The 16193-nt window shown below is 28.1% G+C and overlaps 5 protein-coding genes across 7 annotated transcripts; 2 read left to right on the top strand and 3 right to left on the bottom strand.

Moving 5' to 3' along the window:
• Positions 1-51: 51 nt before the first annotated feature.
• LOC134830310 (threonylcarbamoyl-AMP synthase) lies at positions 52-958 on the bottom strand. The gene has a single exon (XM_063843748.1). It carries the CDS (start codon positions 956-958, stop codon positions 239-241), a length of 720 nt encoding a protein of 239 aa, XP_063699818.1. The 3' UTR covers positions 52-238.
• A 3-nt stretch (positions 959-961) lies between these two features.
• On the bottom strand, positions 962-1422 carry LOC134830318 (DNA-directed RNA polymerase III subunit RPC10). Its single transcript, XM_063843761.1, has 2 exons — positions 1205-1422; positions 962-1147 (listed from the first exon to the last, which is right to left on the bottom strand). The coding sequence occupies exons 1-2, from the start codon at positions 1346-1348 to the stop codon at positions 962-964; spliced, it is 330 nt and encodes a 109-aa protein (XP_063699831.1). The 5' UTR covers positions 1349-1422.
• Positions 1423-2815: 1393 nt separating this feature from the next.
• Positions 2816-5079, top strand: LOC134837612 (golgin-84). The gene is made up of 2 exons (XM_063852998.1): positions 2816-4026; positions 4646-5079. The coding sequence occupies exons 1-2, from the start codon at positions 2857-2859 to the stop codon at positions 4943-4945; spliced, it is 1470 nt and encodes a 489-aa protein (XP_063709068.1). The 5' UTR covers positions 2816-2856; the 3' UTR covers positions 4946-5079.
• A 217-nt stretch (positions 5080-5296) lies between these two features.
• LOC134828120 (ubiquitin-conjugating enzyme E2-17 kDa) lies at positions 5297-12868 on the bottom strand. Of its 3 annotated transcripts, none has more exons than XM_063841091.1 (4): positions 12636-12868; positions 12283-12384; positions 6649-6934; positions 5297-6081 (listed from the first exon to the last, which is right to left on the bottom strand). In XM_063841091.1, exons 2-4 carry the CDS (start codon positions 12324-12326, stop codon positions 5956-5958), a joined length of 456 nt encoding a protein of 151 aa, XP_063697161.1. In that variant the 5' UTR covers positions 12327-12384; positions 12636-12868; the 3' UTR covers positions 5297-5955. The 3 variants fall into 3 exon arrangements, with proteins under 3 accessions (XP_063697161.1, XP_063697162.1, XP_063697160.1); XM_063841092.1 differs by having other exon boundaries at positions 12844-12862; XM_063841090.1 differs by having other exon boundaries at positions 5298-6081; positions 12641-12868.
• Positions 12869-14038: 1170 nt separating this feature from the next.
• On the top strand, positions 14039-15099 carry LOC134838514 (uncharacterized). The gene is made up of 2 exons (XM_063854058.1): positions 14039-14177; positions 14282-15099. The coding sequence occupies exon 2, from the start codon at positions 14285-14287 to the stop codon at positions 14798-14800; it is 516 nt and encodes a 171-aa protein (XP_063710128.1). The 5' UTR covers positions 14039-14177; positions 14282-14284; the 3' UTR covers positions 14801-15099.
• Positions 15100-16193: the final 1094 nt, after the last annotated feature.

Below are 16193 nucleotides of genomic sequence, written 5' to 3'. Positions count from 1 at the left end.
TTCCCTTTTGAAGCGAAATTTCAACAAAAAATTTCCTCTTTGAGCCAAATTTCAATAAAAATTTCCCTTTTGAAGCGAAATTTCAACAAAAAATTTCCTCTTTGAGACAAATTTCAATAAAAATTTCCCTTTTGAAGCGAAATTTCAACAAAAATCTCCTCTACGGACAATATTTTTTTTAATTTTCTATCCTTATTCGGTAAAAATTTTAAATTTATTAACGTCTAAATCCTAATTCCTATCGCAACTCTTTAATGTCATACATCTCCAACAATCGAATAGTCTCCTTCACAGCAACTCCATCCCTTATAACGCTAAATTTTCCCGGTTCCGAGACATCAATGACTGTCGACGCCGCCCTTTGTTGATCTTGTCCCAGTTGCCCGCCATCAAAAATTGCTCCCAATTCTCTCCACAAATTCTTAAATTCCCCAACATTCAAGGAACTCTTCTCACTGCTTCGATTCGCGCTCGAAAGTGCGACAGGAAAATCACATTTTGCCGCAATTTCCTGAATAAACGAATACTTTGGGATACGGATGCCAATTTTACTGACGCCCGGATTGAGAAACGGATTATTCAAAAACTCCGATTTGAATAAAACGAGTGTCACGGGACCCGGCAGCAATTGATGAAGCAACTCGTCGGGCAGATGATCGGCATTTCCGAAGCGTTTCACGGCGGAAATTGTGTCGACGCAAATTGCGACGGGCTTGTTTTCGTCTCGGCCCTTGATTTCGTACAACTTTTGGATGGCACGAGGATTGTTTGCGTTGCAGGCGAGTCCATAAACGGTGTCTGTGGGTAGTGCGATGACTTCTCCTTGCAACAGCAAGTCGGCAGCGAGTGTCACGGAACTCGGATCTGACGAGGATTTGACGTGTGAAGTGACTTCCGACGTGATTTCCTTCATTTTTTGCGTAAATTTTCGGGTTTGGGTGAAAAATCGCGTAAACATCGCTTAATCGCGCCAATTGTGAGCACAAATTTCGTTGCAGCAGCGATAAAAAGTTGTCATTGGTTCGTCGGCGGAACGCGTTTGCATTTGCATGAAGTAGGCGCGTTTATGGGAACACTTTGGGCATTCAGCATCTGTGGAATCTACGTTCTCCCAAGCAGCTTTGCCGCCCATAACATGATCAACTTCCTAAAAAAACGAAGAAAAATATTAGAAAATCATCAGAAATGAGCAGAAAAAACTTACTTTGAGTTTCGGATAAGTACGATAAGAAATTTTTTTGGTGATGCGACAAATGTACGGACAAGTGTTGCACGAAAAGCGATTTCCTCCGGTTGTGTCTTCCTCAATTAGCAGCAAATTTCCACACGTCGGACAGAAAAATAACATTTCCGGTGTGAAATTCCCAAAAATTATGATGAAATTTCCGGATTTCTTTCAAGTAAACAAAAGCACGTTTGGAAATTGAGACGACTGAAAGTGATAAATACCGTAAAGTTTTTAATTTTGACAGAAAATACAAAAAAATTTTTGATACTCATGAATTTCTAATATTTTCTCTGTTAAAATTTGTCTTAAAAATGAAATTTTTTGATGAAATTTTTTTTTGAAGAATTTTTTATTAAAATTTTACATCAAAAGATATTTTGTTTAACACGTCAAGTTTTTTTTAAAAAGTTTTTGTCCCCTGTCTCATTTCAAAAGTCGAAAATCCAATAAAAAATTCAGGGGGAAAAATAAAAATTAAATATAAAATATAAATATTTCCGTTTCCGATGTACAGGAGCCATTTAAAATTTTTTTGAAAAAATTTTTTTAAAAAAAATTTAAGGCGAATTTCAAATAATTGACCGTTTTTTAGTCATTTTTCATATTTTTTCAAGAACTTTTCAAAATTTTTTTATCATTTTAGGCGAATAAATTAAAGATGTTAAAAAAAAATTGATGAAAAAAAATTTAAGTCAAAATCCTCTTATTATGAGGGCTCACATACCGATTTTTCAAAGTGTTTGTAGATCACGGTTCTCCGTCTCAAATTGAAGGTTTTGGCATTAGAAACAACTTTTGTTTTGGACTTTTTCAAAATTTTGCGTTTCCGATGTACAGGAGCCATTTAAAGATGTTAGCAAAAAAAATTGATGAAAAAAAATTTAAGTCAAAATCCTCTTATTATGAGGGCTCACATACCGATTTTTCAAAATTTTTTCAACTTTTGTAGATCACGGTTCTCCAGCTCAAATTGAAGGTTTTGGCATTAGAAACAACTTTTGTTTTGGACTTTTTCAAAATTTTGCGTTTTCGATGTACAGGAGCCATTTAAAGATGTTAGCAAAAAAAATTGATGAAAAAAATTTAAGTCAAAATCCTCTTTAAGAATTTTTGTATTAAAAAACAAAATTTAACATAAATTTTTTTTCTCTAAAAATATTTCAAAAAAAAAAAAAAAATTTTTCAAAATTTTTTTTTACAGTTTTTTTATGATATTTTTTTTTGAAAATTTTTAACTTGAAATATTTAGAGATCAATTTTAAATTATCAAATCTCAATGTAAAGACCATAGAAACAACTAAAATATTCATCAAGGATCAAAATTTGTTTAAAATTTTATTTCAAAGGAGATTTTTTGTTAAAATTTGTCATTTTTTTAATCAAAATTGAAATTAAAGTTAATTTTTTGTTAAAATTTGATATGTTTAAAAAATTTTTTTAATAAAATTTGGCTTCAAATGTTTTTTTTTTTTGTTGAAACTTGATTTCGAGAATTTTTTTCTCTTTAAAATGCGACATTACGGTATTCAGTAACACTTTCCTCCGGTACAAAACTCACTTTCCGTTTGTTTACAAATAAAATCTCAAGTGACACGTCAAAATCCCCAATAATCCAAAATAATTCCAGAATGTCGTGGCTCCAGGATCTCGCCGGAAAGGCAGAAACGATGCTGAACAAGCTCGATCAAAATGCCGCCTCCGTTCTAAATCAAAGTCAATCCGATGCGCCGCTCATAAATGTCAAAATTGAGAATGAAACTCCCGTAAAATTAGCTCGACCTGCATCTCGAGGGTCCTTGATGCAACTCACACCGAAGAAAACAATTCCCGCAAAAGAAGAACTCGCCCCAGATATTGACAAAAAATCAAATTCCTCGTCGCGTCGCAGCTCTCTGACACACGAAGGCACCGTAATCGAGAATTCCGACGTCAGTCGAAGCATGCAAACGAGTTTCGAGGCGCCTCCCGACACTTCGATCCAGCTGCGTCTCGTCGAGCTGGAGGAAATTTGCAATAGTCTCGTTGCCGAAAAGGAATTTCTCGTGGAACGGAACCAGCAGCTCGAAGAAGAAAATGCCAAAAGTATCCAGAGCATCTCGGCACTCGAATCAACGGTAGCGCGACACGTCAAAAACGAAGTCGATCTGAACGAAAAACTGGAATGGGCTCGAAAAGAGACAAATCAAGCGATTACGGAACTTCAACAGTATCGAACACGCGCCCAACAAACGCTCCAAATGAAGGAAAAACTCATCGAGGAGATGAAACAAGGTCGCGGCGACACAAAAGCCGACACGGAACACGAAAATGCGGCAGAAACGACGCTAAAAATGGAACTCGAAAACGTCAAATCCGAAAATCGAAGTTTGCTCGAGGAAATTTCGCTGCTCAATGACAAATGTGAACAAGCCAAAGCCTATGTGACGCGTCTCGAGACACTTTTGGAAGCCGGCAACGAAAGAGAAAAGAAGCTGAATGAGACACAAGACGCTTTGGCGCAGTTTCGAACGAAAGTTGGGCAACTGGAGGAAGATTTGAAGGCAAAATTGCAAGAAACGATCTTTTTGAAGGAAGAAATGATGAAGCAACGAGGCAGTGCGATGCAAAAGTTGTCGGAAAAAGACGCGGAAATTCTGCAGTTGAGGGCAAGGACGTCGCAGCGAGTCGTGCAAAAGACATCGAATGAGGCTGAGGAAAGAATTCATGCGTTGACGCTTAATTTGGTGCAGAAACAGCAACAGTTGGAGTCAATTATTGCAGAAAGGAATGCTTTGAGGATACAATTGGAAAAGTTGGATGTGAGTAAAATTTGATTTTTTGATGAAATTTTATAAAAAAAAAATATTTCTGGGTTTCGAAACCTAAATTTCTTCATTTTAGGGAAATTTCTTTCAATTTTTTGCCAAATTTTTATCATTTTGAAAGAAAAAAAATCTTTTTTGATCTTTTTTAATAAAAATTTTCAAAATTTTTATAATTTTTAGTCTCACGGAGTTAGGTTTTTTATTTTGAGCAAAATTTTTAGTTTGATTTTAATAAATTTGAGAAGTTTTTCTTCAAATTTAATTCTTTTAGAAACTAAGTAATTTCTGAAAAATAAAATTTCTTCAATTGAATTTTTTACTTAATTTTTTTTTTAATTTTAAAATTATTCGTTCAAATTTTTTATTTAATTTGTCTCAAAATTCTTAGATTTTTTAATTAAAGAAAAATTAATTTCAATTTTTGATAATTTTAAGATTTTTTTTTTATTTTAAGTTTAAAAATAATGAGACAAAATTTAAATTCTATTCAAGTAATTTTCTTTCAATTTTTTCTTAAATTCTAATTTTTTAAGAATTTTTTTTTTTTGTTATAATTTTTATTTAATTTATTATTTTCTCAAAATTAATTTTTATCTTTTTTTTTGCATTTCAGTCCCTTCAGCAGCCCACAACTGTAATTGAGACACGCACATCACGCCCTCTCCGTCTCGATGTCAACGAAACAGACGACGTCAAAGCTCGCATTCCAAATTTCATGCAAGAAAATCCCTTCGACACTCGTTTTTCGCGACGAGTGAAACGAGCTTACTCCTCTTTGGACTCTGTTGGCATCCGAATTGGCGTTTTTCTGCGAATGTATCCATTGGCTCGCATTTTTGTCATTTTTTACATTGCCTTGCTGCACTTTTGGGTGATGTTTGTGCTCTTTTCATCGACGCCGCCCTCAACATAATGGGATTAGACTACGCGATAAATTGCCAATAAATGACCTGAATTTGAAATAAATTTATGGCTTCATCATCAGATAAAAAAAATGTGACAAAAATAATATAAAAATTTATTGAATTAAAAATAAAATAAATTAAATGACGTTAAAAATTATTTTTAAGAAAAAGCAATAATAATTAATTAATTATTTTTTAAATAATAAAAATTAATTAATAAATTAAAAATAATTAAAATTTATTTTTTAATTAAAAAATATTTTTTAAAACTAAAAAATAATTATTTAAATAAAAAAATTAAGAAAAAAAGCTCATTTTTAATTTTTTTGAAATTTATTTTTCATTTTTATTATTTTTTTTTAGATATTAGACACAAAATATATATTTATCGCTTACAATTTAAAATTTTTTAAATTCTACATTATTTTTAATTAATGTTCTCCGTTCAAATAAGGGTAGTTTTCTATTTAAATATACTTTTTTTTTGTATTTTTTATTTACTGCAGGAAATTTCTACTTTAAGTTTTGAACAGTATTTAAGGAAAATTTCGTGAATTGAAAAGAAATTGCTTGAAAGTGACAGAAATAACTCAAAAAATAAAAGAATTAAGGCTCACCGAGATGATACGCCGGAAACACTCACTCTAACACGGGGGGACTTTTTTAAAAGAAATTTAGCTAAGTAGCCATTAATTATGAGATTTAGAAGAAAAAAATTAAAAAAAAAAGTTCAAAGGAAATTGAGATTTTTTTATGGCCTAATTTTGCTCTAAATATTTTTTTATTATTTTTTTTCCTTTTTTTATTAGATATTTTGATGATTATAATAACAGAGATATTTTATTACTTCAATGTATTATTTTTCTTTTATAATATTTTGTGTGTGTGTGTTTATGTGTGTGTGTAGTATTATAAAGTGTTATGTGTAATTCGCCACAGTTTGATGGTTTCCTTTGCAGTTCTTCTCTTCTTTGCTCCTCCTTTCAAAGTTTTTTTTTGTGTGTGTTCCTTAAATGGGCTAATCGATGAAACTCTGCTCTACACAAGCCTTGACTCGTTTCTCGTACTCTCGACGGTTCTCTTTGTATAGTTGTGCAGCCATCGAGTTTGCGGGAGAGTTTGGATTGGGATCACTGAGTAAGGACTGTGGGAGAAAAAGAAAATTTTTATTAATTTTCAAATTTTTTATTAAAAAAAAAAATGAAAATTTTTAATCAAATTTTTAATTGATTTAATTACTTAAATAAATTTAATAAAAAAATAAGTTTAAAAGAAAATATATTAAAAATGTTTGAATATCAAAATGAAATTAAAAAAAAAATTATAAAAATTTCGAATATTTTACGAATTTATTTTTTTTAATATATTTAAAAGAATTAAAATATTTTTAATTTTTTTTAATTAATTTTTTTATTTAAAAATATTTAAATTTATTTAATTATTTTTAAAATTTTTTTTAATTGAAAAAAACATGAAATTAGGTAATGTTTAAAATTTATTTTTTTTTATTTTTAATTATTTATTTTATTTATTTTTTTTTAATTTGAAAAAAATTATTTAAATTAATTAAATTTTAAAATTTATTTTTTAATCTTTTTTTATTAATTTTTTTTTTAATTTTAATAAAATTATATTTTAAAATAAAAAAATAATAAAATCGAAAAATAATTTTTTCAAAATTAATTTCAATTTTAATAAAAAAAAAACTCACCTGTATCGATGTCAATATGGCTGAGACATCGTATGTGGGACTCCATCGATTTTGCAAAATATCCAAGCAAATACCGCCGTCCGCATACACATTCGGATGGAACATTTTCGACACAAATCGTACGGTTGGTGGCTTATTCGGATACTCCTCGGTAAATTCTATCGTTAATTTGAAGGTCCCATCCTCGAAAGGCGTATCGTGTGGACCAAAAATCACAGCATTCCATATCATTATGTTGTTGTCTGTCGGGGCGCCCGAAACGCCAGTCGGTGGATCCTCTTGAAGTCTGAAATTCGAAAAAAATGTCAAAAAATTAATGAACATGACCCAAAAATGTCGAAAAATTTTGCTTAGTTATCGATAAAATATTCATTCTGCTCATTAAAAATTACATTTTAGTGAAATTGGGAACAGCTGAGTCACAAAAGAGAAGAATTAACGAAGGTCTTTGAACAAACTTGCTCTTTTGCCAAGGTAGATTACCTGAAGTTGAATAATGGAAAAGTTTTTGTAATTGTTACGAAAAATCGATAGACGTAACAAAAGTAAACTCACGAGCAACAACGATTGTGCAATAAATAAACAGGATAGTGAACAAACAAATGGAAAAGAATAGAATTACTTGCCGACTTTCGAACAAAATAAATTTAACAACAAGTTTCGATTGAAAAATGAGAAGAACGTGTCTTTGTAGGAGAAAAAGTTTTTCATTTTATTGCATTTTTTTTTTAATATTTTCAAAAAAAAAGTTTTTAAGAGAAAAAAATCAATTCAGGGGTCCTAAATGTTGATCGAAAATTCAAAAGACCTCAACAAAAATATTAAAATTTACTTTTGGAAAGTCTTTAGTTCTGTTTCAAACTTCTATAATTTTCAAAAGTAAAAAAAATCTTCTTAGATGCCCCCTTTTAAGACCCCAAACTATTTTTTCTTAGGGTCTGAAACAAAATAAAAAATTAAGAACTTTTTAAATTTAATTTTTTTCTAAGAAACTCTTAACTAAATTAATGAGTTAGGACCCCAACAATATTTTCTTTTAGAAAAATTATCTTCTGAGGTCTTAAAATTTTTTTTCACACTACAAATCCTTTACAAAGCTGCCAAAAGATTTTTTTGCACCTAGAATCTGTTAAAAATTTTAAAAGACCCCAAAAGTATATTTGAAATTTATAATTTTTTACTCAGGGGTCCTAAAAATTACCAAAGATTACTAATAAAAAAAAATCAAGGTCCAAAAAATTTTAGAAAGCTTTAAATCATTTGAAAAACTACTTATGACCCCTTCAGAAGCTTTAAAAATTAAAAATTAGAGGTCTTACAAATCATTGAAGACCCCAAAATTATTTTTTGAGAGTAAATTTAACTTCAGAGCTCTTAAATTTTGTTTAAAACGTAAAAAAATTTTTCAAAGCTCTCAAAAATTTTTATTTTTGGATCTAAAGTCTGTTTAAAATATTTTAAGAACCCAAAAGTATTTTTGAAATTTATTTTTTTTTATTTAGAGGTCCTAAAATTGAAGAAATTACCAAGACAAAAAGTTTCACGGTAAGAAAACTTTTAAAGAGCTTCAAAAAAATTATTTATGACCCCTTCAGAAGCATCAAAAGTAAAAATTTGTCTTTTCCATTAAAATTCGTCGAAGACCCCTAAAAATTCAAGACAATTAAAAATTCGTTTTTTAAACATTTTTCGATGTTGATAACCCTTTTCTACATCACTGTCGAGAGAGAAAGTCAAACATTAAACAAAACTGGGGTCAAAAACTGATAAGAATTCCTCATTTGTCGTAATCTCATTCATGCGATCTGCTTGTGACATCAGCAGAGTAATTTTAAACGTACAAAATTGAAAAATGAATCTCCTCTAAAAAACGCCGTTGAAAGTGCATTTGAAATATTTTGCATGCACAAGTACCTTATCTTATCGGATTATTCTATCAATTTAAATTAAATATTTTTTTTCTGCAATTCATTTTGCGAATGCGCTCCATCCACACAAAAAAAGACATCGAGCTCGACACGTGTACGTTCTTACATAAATGTTTACAGTAATTGCTCGTCAATTGAATGAAGAAATAGTTTCCTTGAACTTTTTTTTTTTTTTTTTTTTTGATGAATAAATTGGCTCTGTGACATAAGCTCATTCGTCTTATTTTTGCGAGAAATTCTCTCGAGAATTGGGATCGTCTACCTGTTTCGTGAGACATTTTCCGCTTCACATTCGTTTTCAATTAGATTTCAATGCGAAGCCAAGTTTCAGCGATTTTTAAAATAAATCTCAAGACAATGTCTTGGCATCCGGTCAATTTTTCATGTTTTTACATTTCAAATGAATCTACTACGCGTTACAATTACAAAATTAGAAAGAGAGAGAGAAAAAGTTTTTTTTTTGCATTTATTTTAGATGATTTTCATTCAAATTCAGTGAAGGTGAAGGTCAAAGTTTTTCCTCATTCGAAACACTTAGAAATAAATTTTGCGCATTTTTACGCAAAAGTAAAATGAAATTCAGAGTAAAATTTGGGAGAAACGCAAAAAAGCAGATGTGCTCAGAAACAGCTGTGAAATTTCGTCGCATTCACATCAAAGAAAGTTCAATCCATTTAAATATTTAATTAAGTTACGATAAATCGGCAAGTTAATAAATGAGATTTGTTGAGGTATGGCTTCGAAATTACTTTGAGTGACATTTCAAAAGCATTCTTAGTAATTGGTTGCCACAGGATTTATTTTAAATATTTACGATGAGTTTTTTCTGGTTCAGGGAAATTTTTTTACGGAAAGCAGATTTTTATAGGAAAAAAAAAATAATTTTAATTAATTTATTTTAATTTAAAAAAAAATAAATTTAATTAATAAAAACATTTAATTAAAATTAAAATTTATTTTTTTTTTTTAAATTAGAGTTAATGAAGTTTATATTTTTAAATTTCAGATTTTCTTTCAAAAAAAAAAAAATAAATAAATAAATAAAATAATAAAATAATATTTTTTAAAAAAAATTCATCTTGGGGTCTCAAAATTCATTTTTTAGGAGGTCCTCAAAAAAAATTAGAAGAAAAGAATATAATTCTACGAAAGCATAAAAATTTTTAAAAGTAATTTCAGAGCCAGAAAAAATTAGATTTTTTTCTTTAAAAAACTAGCTAACTAATTTTAAATCTTTGGGGTCTCATTTCCGCAGTTAATAAAGTGGATGTGGATCCAAGAATGTCCAAAAAACTTTCAGTTTTTAACATAAATTTGTCTCCTTAGGACCCCTAAACATTAAGAAATTATTGAGACTCAAAAAAATAAAAAAAAAACATTTTTAGGGGTCCTAAACTTTTTAAAGGTCTTAAGAAATTTGTTAAAAATTTAAAAATTTCAATTTTGGTACTGAAACACTTAAAAAGTGTTTTTTATCTCTTAAGAATGATTAAAATGAAGTCAATTTTGGACCCCTTTGGGACCTCTAGAAGTAATTAGGATCTTTTTTTTTAATTTCAAGCTCGATTTTTGATTTAGCTAATCTTTTTTTCAAAACTAAGCTCTAAAAATTCGAATTTCTCAACCTGATGAACTTCAAAAATCCTTCAAATAATCCTTTTCGCCATAATTGCTTTCGGGGCAAAATTTTAATTAAACCCTCTCCCACAGAATCCAATTATTTTGTGCTAAAATTTTCCGAGAACAAAACAAGTGTAGGTCGTATGCATGTCAAATCTCCAGAAATAACATCATGTTGTTAAATTATTTTACATGCATGTTCATTTTTATCCCCCTGTCAATTATTCGACATTGTTCAACTTGCTTCTTCTCTTCTATATTTGGTCGTGCATCTTTTTTGCATCAAATTTTAATCTCTCGAGTTTTTCCCTCCATTCCACGACAAATCTTAAATAAATAAATTATCCTTCCTCGTTACCTCGTTTTTTTTTCTTATCTAAAAGTAAACATGTCGCAATGTGACGTTGGATAAATAGCGAAAAAAAGAGATTTTTTCAATACAAAATGGAAATAAAAGAAACAAAAAAAGCAAAATGGACGAAATCGAACAGTTACTATTTCGTTTGGCTTTTGCTACTTGTTCGTGGTTCGCGTATGAGAGCTTTATTTAGATATGGATCGCAGTTTATTTTCATACACTCGTTCGCGTTGCTCGTAATGAAGGTCATTTCCTTTTATTTGTTGTCACTTTTTTGTTTATTTTTATTTATTTTCGTTAACGAATCGCCACTGAACGCAGGATTTCGTTAAATTTCGCAGAAAAAATGAATTTTCTTTGTTTAAAGTTGCTCCAAAATTGATGAATCATCAAAATAATGTTAATTTATTCGAACGAATTCGATATAAAATGCAATAAAATTCTTGCATGAGACATGCTTGAGCAGCACTTTTTGTGTGATTCTGTCGCATTAAATGCGGAGCCAAGAAGAAAAAGATACAAAATGACACTTTTGATAAATGTACATGACAAAAAGTTTTAAATACGAAAAATATTTGTAAGAAATGAGATTTTTTTTACAAAAAATTGGGTCGAATTTTAATGCAATATTTTAGGGTAAAATCCATAGAGTAATTTTGACAGTTCAAAAATTTGACAGCTCAATTTTTATTTTTATTTTTTCGAAAAAAAATATTTTTTTTTTAATTTAGTTTTTTAACATTAAAAAAGACGATTTTTTACTTAAAATGACACGAACAGTATAAAACGAATAGCTTAAAAAATGAATTTTAGTGAAAAAGTGACATCTGTCATTTTGACAGCTGACTATTTTTTTCTAATTTTTTTTTATTTTGGAGCAATTTAAACTCTTTTCAAGCCAATTTTAATTAAAAATATAATATTGAACTATTTTTACATTAAAAAATTAAAATTTTGTTTATATTGAATGTCACTTAACTGTCAAAATTTTGACAGATCTGTAATTTTTTTTCGTTAAAATTTAAGTTTTTGACTTAAGAAATTGCAAATTTCGATTATTAATAATTTTATAATTGCTAAGAATTTATTTTTATTACAAAATTAATTCATCGGTCAAAATTTTATTTGTCAAAAGTTTGACAGCTGTCACTTTTTTGATAAAAATTTAATTTTTAATACAATTTAAAAGTTATTTTTGATTAAAATTATTGAAATTTCATTCAAAAAATAAATTTTTTCAATTTTTTTAAAAATAATTAATTTTTATTATTAAAAAAAATAAAAATTTGTAATTGCAATGATTTTTAATCAGACTCGAAATCCAATTCGAAGCATTTCAAGCGATAGGTTGCAACATTATTATTTTAGCAAGGTTTAAATATCGGTAACTAATTGAGAGTAGTTAGCGAGGAGTGCCCTTGCGAATGATTTTTTGCCCTTAAAAGGACTTCCTGCATGATTTCATCGCAATTTTATGAGAAAAAACGCAACTTCTTTATCGAGATTCGAACTCAAGTCCTCTGGGATGAAATTTCGAACATTTCCCCATTCGACTATTCATGAAATTTCTTAATTTTGAACAAATTTGAATTAACTTCTTTCACAATAAAAATCTAGATGACGAATGCTTAAACAACAAAACTTGGTGAATCACGTAATTTTATTGGATTAACATCGCAATTTTTTGCAGAATGAACAAAAAAGTTGAATAAAGAAAAAAAAACTCACCTTTTGAAATCCCTCATTAATCGCCTTCTAGCTGGTGTCGACATGTTGAAGCTCTCTCGTTAAATCCTTTTTTGTTTCGGTTGAACTTTTAATTTTTGATTCCTGGCAAATTTATGGAAAAATTTTAATTTTTTTTGTACTTTTTTCTCGTTGTGTCAAAATTGTGAAATTCTCCACTTGGCACCACAAAAATTCGCTTTTTTGCCGAAAATTATTGAACTTTTTGTTCACATGAAAATTTGTCGCTTGCAATTTTCTCGAATTTTCGGACAATTTTTTGACTTTTATCGACTGATTTTTGTGTATGTATGGAAATATTTTTATAATTTTTTTTTCTTCTTCGTTTTCACAACCTCACCCTGTATGTGACTCTGTGTGTCGTCTATGTCACACGGAAGTTCTTTTTTCTCCGGATTTTTGCACTTTTAGTGCGCTGCTTGACCCGTAAATTTGGCGAAAATCCGATGACGGTCACTCGATGTACGCGTTTTCACTGTTTTTGGCAATTTAGACGCGATTTTTTGACGGAAATTTAAGCAAAATTTATCACACACAAATTACCTTTTCGCCAGCCAATGTTCAATATTTTTTGCTGTATGACCTCTATGAAGGTATTGCTGCTGCATGGTGTTAAAAAATTTAATTTTTTGTCTTGGGTCGACGTACGGAGCACAAAAAAGACGCAATCAGGGGTCGTTTGCTGTACGAAGTCTATGAAATTGACGGGACATCAGTTTTGTGGGTTATTTTCGGCGGATGAGACGAATTAAAATGATAAAAATTTGCATTGGGATTGGGAAATTTACGTTTCTAACCTCAAAATTAGGGCAACCAGAATTCTTTGGAAAAAAAAATTGATAATTTTTAAGAAGTTTCATGATTTTTTTAAAGTTTATTAAAAAAAATTTTTTTTTTATTAAAAATTTTTAAATATTTTTCATCGTGAAGTATAAAATGCAAAAAAAAATTCTTGATTGATTTATTTTTTTTTTAAATTTAACAGCAAAACAAATTTTAAAATTAAAGAAATTTTAATTTTTTTTTGAAATAATTATTATTATATATCTGTAAAAAATATTAGAAATACGAATAATGAGACAAAAAAATTTAAAATTAATTAATTAATTTTTAAATTAAAAAAAAAAATGAAGTATAATTTAGCTGACAAAATGCCGCAATTTTTTAACCAAACTTAAATAATTTTATATTTTTGAGTAAAAATTTATATTTTTGACATAATAATTTGAAAAAGATTCAAAAAATAAAACATAAGCTGCAAATTTTCGATTTTTTAAAAAGTTTTGACTCTGAGTATCATTAAAATTTTTAATAAAAATTATAAGAATTTAAAAAAGTAGAAATTTAAATTCTTTATAAAATTTTTAAAAGGGACTGTTAATTTTTTTTGTAATTTTTCAGAAAATTTTCAAATTTTTCTTATGTTTTTAAATTTCTTAGGAAATTTTTCCAATTTTTTTTTAAATTTTTTTCAGTTTAGAAATCTTCATAAAATTTTGAAAATTTTATGATTTTTTTTATCTAAAAAATTTTTTACCGCTATCAAAAATTTAATTTTTTAATAAATTTTTCAAAATAAATAAATTTTAAGCAAAATTTTAGAAAAAAATAAAAGATTTTTAAACGTAACTTTTATTTTAAAAAATTTAAATAAAATTATGAAAATTATTAAAAAAAATATTGGGTCCCGTAATAAACTTTAAAGCATCTGGCTACCCTACTCAAAACGTAACATAAACAAAACCGAATCTCATCGAATAAAAATTTTTCGTGTTTTTCACGAATTTCCTGACAATTTTAATTTTTTTAACGAATATTTTAGCAGAAATTTTCAACTACCTCAAGAAAAGTAACTTGTGTCATTTAAAAAAAGCAAAGTAAGTGACATTTCTTGTAAAAAACGAAAAACCACAGAGGCATCCACGCCCATAAAATGTTGACACAATTAATCGTTTTTTGATTTTTTCTCAATTTTTTTCAGAAAATGGTCGTTTTAAAATCCTGTTGGTCGCCGTGCTTATGGACAGATTCCATCACAAAGGGCACGTATGCCATTGCCGTGTATACCGCAGCGATGTCTGTCGTCCTCATCACCGTCACGGATTACATGTTGCGCGGCGGTGAAAGTGCCCAAATTTGGTCGCCGCTCTTCGAAACAGACATCCGTGACTCGATGCAGTACGTCGGAGGCTTTTTCGAGGCATATTTCATGCTTCTCATTATTTCGTCGCTTTGCATCGTTTTTGCCATTCGCACGTACACACGCGGCTGGTTGTTGCCCTGGTTGATCCTCATGGGCATCGTCATTGCGTTCCAATTCGTGTTTGGCTTGTGGCTCATCGGAGGCTATTACATCTACTTGGCCAACACATTGAATGCCTTTTTGCTCTGGCTCTGGATGGGACTTCACATCTACTTTTGGTTGTGCGTTTTCTCGCAATACCAAATCTTCCTCATTTCGCAGTCGCCAAACATTGAACTTCTGATGCCTTATTACTGAAAAATCTCATTTTTATGGGAAAAATGACAAAATTTAGATTTTTAAGTGAAACAAACGCACTCACTTTTTTCCGTCGTTAGAAATAGAAAATAGCTTAGAAGAATAGAAATAATATTGCTTAAGTACTGAAAAAGTAAAAAAAAAATCAGTGCGAGACACAAAAAGTATTTTTTACAAGAAGTAACGAAACATTCACAAATCAATCAAAAGAATATCAAACTTACTCTAAGCCGTCCTCTTTTACAATTTTTTAAAATGTTTTTGTAGTTGCATAAGTTTAATGACCAATTTTTGTAATAAAAATGGAAAATTTTTAAGGATAATTATTTTTTTACAAAATTTTTTAACAGTAAAGAAAAAATTAAGGCTTCAATTTTTAATTTGAAGAATTTTTTTTAAATTTTTAATTAAAAATTCTTCAGGTTTCCAATTATTATTTTCATCAATTGTAACATATTTTTTTTACTCAATTTTTTTTTTAAATTATAGAAAAAGCTGAAAAATTCGAAATTAATGGATATTCTGACGCACATTTTATTTATTTTATTTGCACAATGGAAAATAAGTTTAAGTGAAAAATTTTTATAAAAATTAAATTTTTCTTTATAACGTATTTTTGCTTTATTTTTAAGTGTTCGTCTCATATTTTTTTCCTTGAACAAAAGTGATGAAAAAATAGATGAAAAACAATTTTCATTCATTTCCCGGAAATTACTATTTTAATAAAATTTTGTTAAAAGGTATGTACGTGTCAGTATAATAAGTAAAAGCGTGTAATTTTATATATTTTCCTTATTAAAATGAGGAATCAAATAAAATTACTCTTAAATATATTTTTTACATTCAAAGAATTTTTTAAGATATTTGAGATTTTCATGTTTTTATTTAATACAACCTAACTATTTTATTAAAAACGACTCGTAAACTGAGAGAAAATGTTCAAAAATCTAAAAAATATTTTTTATTGAACTTTTTATTTTTATTTTGAAAAAAAAAAATTAAATTAAAATTTATTAATTATTTTATCTTAATTATTATTATCATCCAATTAAAATTTAAATTTTTTTTTAATAAAAAATAAATAATCTAAATTAAATAATAAATTAAAAAAAATAATTTGATAAAATATAAAAAAAAATATTATAAAATTTTTCATTTAGGTTAATTAAATTTAATTTTTTAAAAATTATTTTATTATAAAAATTCTATTAAAATCTAAATATCTATTAAAATATAAAAAAAATAATTAAATAATGTATTTATTTATTTAATTTATTTTTTTTAATTTAAATTTAATAATAATTAAAAAAAATTAATTTTTTTTTCAAACTTAAAAAAATAAGAATTTTTTTCAATTTTTTTTTAATTTAATAAATAGTTTTAATTGATTGAA

The sequence above is a fragment of the Culicoides brevitarsis genome, chromosome 1 (assembly GCF_036172545.1).
Source record: "Culicoides brevitarsis isolate CSIRO-B50_1 chromosome 1, AGI_CSIRO_Cbre_v1, whole genome shotgun sequence".
Lineage (NCBI taxonomy): Eukaryota > Metazoa > Arthropoda > Insecta > Diptera > Ceratopogonidae > Culicoides > Culicoides brevitarsis.
The sequence above is the reverse complement of the archived record's forward strand: the minus strand, read 5'-3'. Positions and strand labels throughout refer to the sequence as shown.

Coding starts and splice junctions, on each gene's coding strand:
- LOC134830318 (XM_063843761.1), bottom strand. CDS start 1,348: ATGTTATTTTTCTGTCCGACGTGTGGAAATTTGCTGCTAATTGAGGAA. Junction 1,148..1,204: donor GTACTTATCCGAAACTCAAA/GTAAGTTTTTTC, acceptor TCGTTTTTTTAG/GAAGTTGATCATGTTATGGG.
- LOC134838514 (XM_063854058.1), top strand. CDS start 14,285: ATGGTCGTTTTAAAATCCTGTTGGTCGCCGTGCTTATGGACAGATTCC.
- LOC134830310 (XM_063843748.1), bottom strand. CDS start 958: ATGTTTACGCGATTTTTCACCCAAACCCGAAAATTTACGCAAAAAATG.
- LOC134837612 (XM_063852998.1), top strand. CDS start 2,857: ATGTCGTGGCTCCAGGATCTCGCCGGAAAGGCAGAAACGATGCTGAAC. Junction 4,027..4,645: donor TACAATTGGAAAAGTTGGAT/GTGAGTAAAATT, acceptor TTTGCATTTCAG/TCCCTTCAGCAGCCCACAAC.
- LOC134828120 (XM_063841091.1), bottom strand. CDS start 12,326: ATGTCGACACCAGCTAGAAGGCGATTAATGAGGGATTTCAAAAG. Junction 6,935..12,282: donor TTAATGAGGGATTTCAAAAG/GTGAGTTTTTTT, acceptor TTCGAATTTCAG/ACTTCAAGAGGATCCACCGA. Junction 6,082..6,648: donor CCATATTGACATCGATACAG/GTGAGTTTTTTT, acceptor TTTCTCCCACAG/TCCTTACTCAGTGATCCCAA.